General features: G+C 29.9%; 1 protein-coding gene across 1 annotated transcript; it reads right to left on the minus strand.

The window, feature by feature from the left end:
• Positions 1–243: 243 nt before the first annotated feature.
• On the minus strand, positions 244–3,682 carry LOC126772698 (mannose-6-phosphate isomerase). The gene is made up of 7 exons (XM_050493211.1): positions 3,631–3,682; positions 2,992–3,318; positions 2,295–2,436; positions 2,006–2,182; positions 1,364–1,531; positions 775–977; positions 244–624 (listed from the first exon to the last, which is right to left on the minus strand). Exons 2-7 carry the CDS (start codon positions 3,307–3,309, stop codon positions 418–420), a joined length of 1,215 nt encoding a protein of 404 aa, XP_050349168.1. The 5' UTR covers positions 3,310–3,318; positions 3,631–3,682; the 3' UTR covers positions 244–417.
• Between the last annotated feature and the right edge of the window lie 256 nt (positions 3,683–3,938).

Below are 3,938 nucleotides of genomic sequence, written 5' to 3' on the forward strand. Positions count from 1 at the left end.
ATAATATACTAAAATATTCGCGAATACCATTATTTATTTATATTTTTAGTTAATATACTTAATAATACTTGTAGTTTCATATTAAATTGTTAAGGCACATAATTTATAAAATATTAGATAAATCTTTTAATAATCACTTAAATGTGATGCTTAATATAAAATGAAAAATTAATTTAAACATACAAATAAAGCATGAAAATACTAAAAAGTATATTATTTCATTATTTTTAAAACTTAGCATACACTATTACAATTATTACTTACTAATACAGTGTTGCTGATTTTATTGTATTTTTACAGAATTAAAAACTTGTTATCTTTTTAAATCTCTATATAAGAAAAGTGATAGTTATATTTTTAGTCAATAAGAGCACCAATATTATCATATTAAAATGAAACTTATAAGCCATTTTTTACTCATATGTTGCATATAGCTTGATATGCTTCTATGTGCGAGTTTTCAGCAGGGGTCAGTGTTAATTGCCGGCTCGCCTTCAAGAACAATACAACACCAGGTCTTATTTGCACCGGCTCAGTGTCACAAGCCTCGCCTGATCCGGAAATTATGATAAAAACACTCGGACTGGAACGGACTTTTGTGTTGTAAGAATCACCACTTTCTACCTGTAAAATAAACACATTTCATTTTAAAATCAGCACATTTAGTAGATTTTAATAAAATTGTAGATGATAATCATTTAACAACAAAAAGATTATTCTACATCAGAATAGAGAAAAGAGACTGTTAATATAGAAAATATTACAAATAATTACTCTTATTTTTACAACAGCAAAGTCTGGCACAGGTGGTCTCCAGATACAGCTATTTTCATCCTCCAGTTGTGGTACAAACAATAATTCCTCTATTGTATAACTCTTGTAGTCTAACATATCCACAAGTGTCGGCACATCTATGTGCTTCGGAGTAAGTCCCGCACGAACAACATTATCAGAACAGGCCATACATTCTATACAATCTGGAAAGTAATGTTTCTTATTTAATACTTTGTTTCTTATGGTATACAACACAACTAATTCATATAACATAATATTGTTAAAATGACAAACTTCTCAAATATGGTACATAAATAAAATAAAAAATGTGTAAGTAATTCTCTAAAATAAAAATCTTACTAATCTAAGCTATAATTACTACACTTTTAGTTTTAGCCTTGCTTTCCCATGGTCCGTTGGTCCGTCCGTTATTCTCATTTTGAAATTTTATACTTCTACAGCTTAAGATTAATAATTAAATACAGATATGCAAAACTTTTTTTGCTTCTTGATGGAACAAATATTAAAAATTTCATGCAAACAAAGCATATATATGTCTAAACTACTTTCAATGTTAAAATCAAATTACCTCCACTCAAATATGCATGCGGTAAGTTGGGCTTTAGGAAAATAGCTTGACCAGGCCTTAGCGTCATGTAGTTCATAAAGTATGGTGCCCAGCAACCTACATCGCCTGGGTAGTCCTTGTAAAGTCTTTGCACAAGTGGATAGAGAAGTGATATCTGAGTGTCATCACCTTTGAGAACAAACAATTTATTGTGTTTTATGCTTGGGTTGAGTTTTCTTAAGCAAAAAATCTGTGTAATTATTTCATTTGATATGTTATCAAATGAAATAATTTTACATTATTGTTTTTTTAATTATAGTATAGTAACAGCCTGTGAATGTCCCACTGCTGGGCTCAGGCCAATTTAATTGAAATTACATGCAGTAATTTCTTCTTCAACAATGTTTTCCTTCACCGTCAAGCGCGAATGACGAATTATAAACACACATTAAGCACACGAAATTCAGTGGTCCTTGCCTGGGTTTGAACTCACAATCATCGGTTAAGATTCCCGCATTCTAACCACTGGGCCATCTCGGTTTTTTTTAACTATTAGAAGAAAACAGTTTTTGTGTTTGTTTACTTATATGAATACTTGTATCTCAGAATAATAAATAATTAAACTTGCATAATCAAATGTTCTTTATTTTAGATAAATATTACCTTCTTTTGCTAGTCTTGTATGTAAGTTTCGTAAACTTGAAGCTATGACATCTCTATCACAGGTCATAAGGGAATGGAAGACTATTTTTAAAAGTTTTTCACTGTCTTCTGTAGAATCACTGTTGAGGAAGGAATTAAAACTATCTGGCGGCAAAATTTGAGCAAGTTCAGGTATATCTGTAATAAATTAACATAATATATTAAATTTTCTATTCCCAAATGTTTGTGTTATGTTGTAATAATATATATATATACATATATATAATAAATTATGAACAGAAAAATTTACTTTTCAGAAAATTCTTGATTTGTGTAGTAGGTCTAAAGCCACATAGAGCTTCAAATGGAGTCAGAGCTATAGCAAGTTCAGGCTTATGATTAGGATCCTTGTACATATCAGGAAAACTCTTGTGTAGCACTTCTGCATGATCCTGTATTAACAACACAGATAAGATAACTATAATAGAATTTAGAATTAGATTAGAATTTATATATTAATATATATAGATTAGAAACCAAGTGTTTTACATGTATTATAGCTTTTATGTAAAGTTCAAGACATTATAAATTATAAATCTATATATTTTATGAAAAACTTTGTATGTCTTATTTAACCAAATGCATATTTATTCTTATGATAAGAGGCTCATAAGCATCTTTATGATATAAATCAGTGATCTAAGTCACGCTTGTTAATAAATATCCATATTGCCATCTATTTTTGTACTAGGCACTCTCTGTGACTTGTAAAATAAATTATAGATACAATAAATATAGCAATCATCCGAATAAACAGACAGATCTAAGTGCTGTTATATTTGCATAGATATCATGAGAACTGAGATTAATATTCTTTATAGGCCATAATAATTTCCATTTAATAGCAAGAAACTGATTAAGGGATTAAGTTAATAAAACAATTCTTGTAGTTGTTATATAGCTATGCTAATTGTGTTCAAATTGAATTAGACTGGAATAACACTTACCTTGGTTGGATGAGCTTGTATAGACAAAGCTTTTCTAACTGATAAAACTTTTAGAAGAAAAGGAACCGTAACTCCAAATTTCCTCTTTACATCAGGACCAACGGCGTCATGGTTGTCCTTCAAATATTCTGATAGAAGGATATCTCTTTCTATGATGAGAGATGGTCCATTTAAATGTGTACCCATCCACAGCTCTGCATAAGGCTTCTCAGAATCGATTTTAATGTTCGGATTAGCATTTGACAAAAGTTTTGCTACTGTACTTTCTAATCCTAACTTGCCCCATTCATAATTTTGCACTTTGCATTGCAACTCCATAGTAGAAAACTAAAAAATAAAATAACCACAAGTCAAGTTCACTGTAATGTTATAATGATAAATTGTATAATATATAAGCAACAATTACGTAATGACATCGTATTTCAAATACATAACTCTATGTAATATACTGTCGTAACGAAGAACAATTTAAATTGAATAGGTTATTTAGCCTAGCTAATTGTTTCAATACACAGTCGACAATATTTATTAAAACATAAGCAATATATATTACAGTAATTTGTATACGAATATGGAATAAAGTTTTAAAAATTATAGTTAGTATTTATAGCGGCATCATATAATCATCAAAATATTTACGTATAAGCAGTTATCGCCGATCCGTTCAAACTTCTATTAAACAACCATTGACACTTACTGTCACTTGTCAGTGCCAACATCATATATCAAGTGTCAAGTTTAGGTGTCAATTTCTAAACGTCAACATCACTGTCTATTTTAATAAACACTGACTATAATAGACGTTGAATAAGTTTTTAAGGAAGTTTTTTTTTTAATGTATGTTTAGGCAAATTCCAACCAAGTGACTACTACCGCTCATGGACGCCTGCAACACTCGCGGGCTTGTAGGTGCGTTGTCAGTCTTTAGGGAATAAGGATATTCCCAG

This window comes from Nymphalis io, chromosome 13, assembly GCF_905147045.1.
Source record: "Nymphalis io chromosome 13, ilAglIoxx1.1, whole genome shotgun sequence".
NCBI classification, from domain to species: domain Eukaryota; kingdom Metazoa; phylum Arthropoda; class Insecta; order Lepidoptera; family Nymphalidae; genus Nymphalis; species Nymphalis io.

Bases quoted from the DNA above. Each gene is read 5' to 3' on its own strand.
- LOC126772698 (XM_050493211.1), bottom strand. From the start codon at position 3,309: ATGGAGTTGCAATGCAAAGTGCAAAATTATGAATGGGGCAAGTTAGGA. The intron at 1,532-2,005 runs GTAATATTTATC...TTGTTCTCAAAG, and splicing joins TACAAGACTAGCAAAAGAAG to GTGATGACACTCAGATATCA. The intron at 978-1,363 runs GTAATTTGATTT...ATTACTTTCCAG, and splicing joins GCATGCATATTTGAGTGGAG to ATTGTATAGAATGTATGGCC.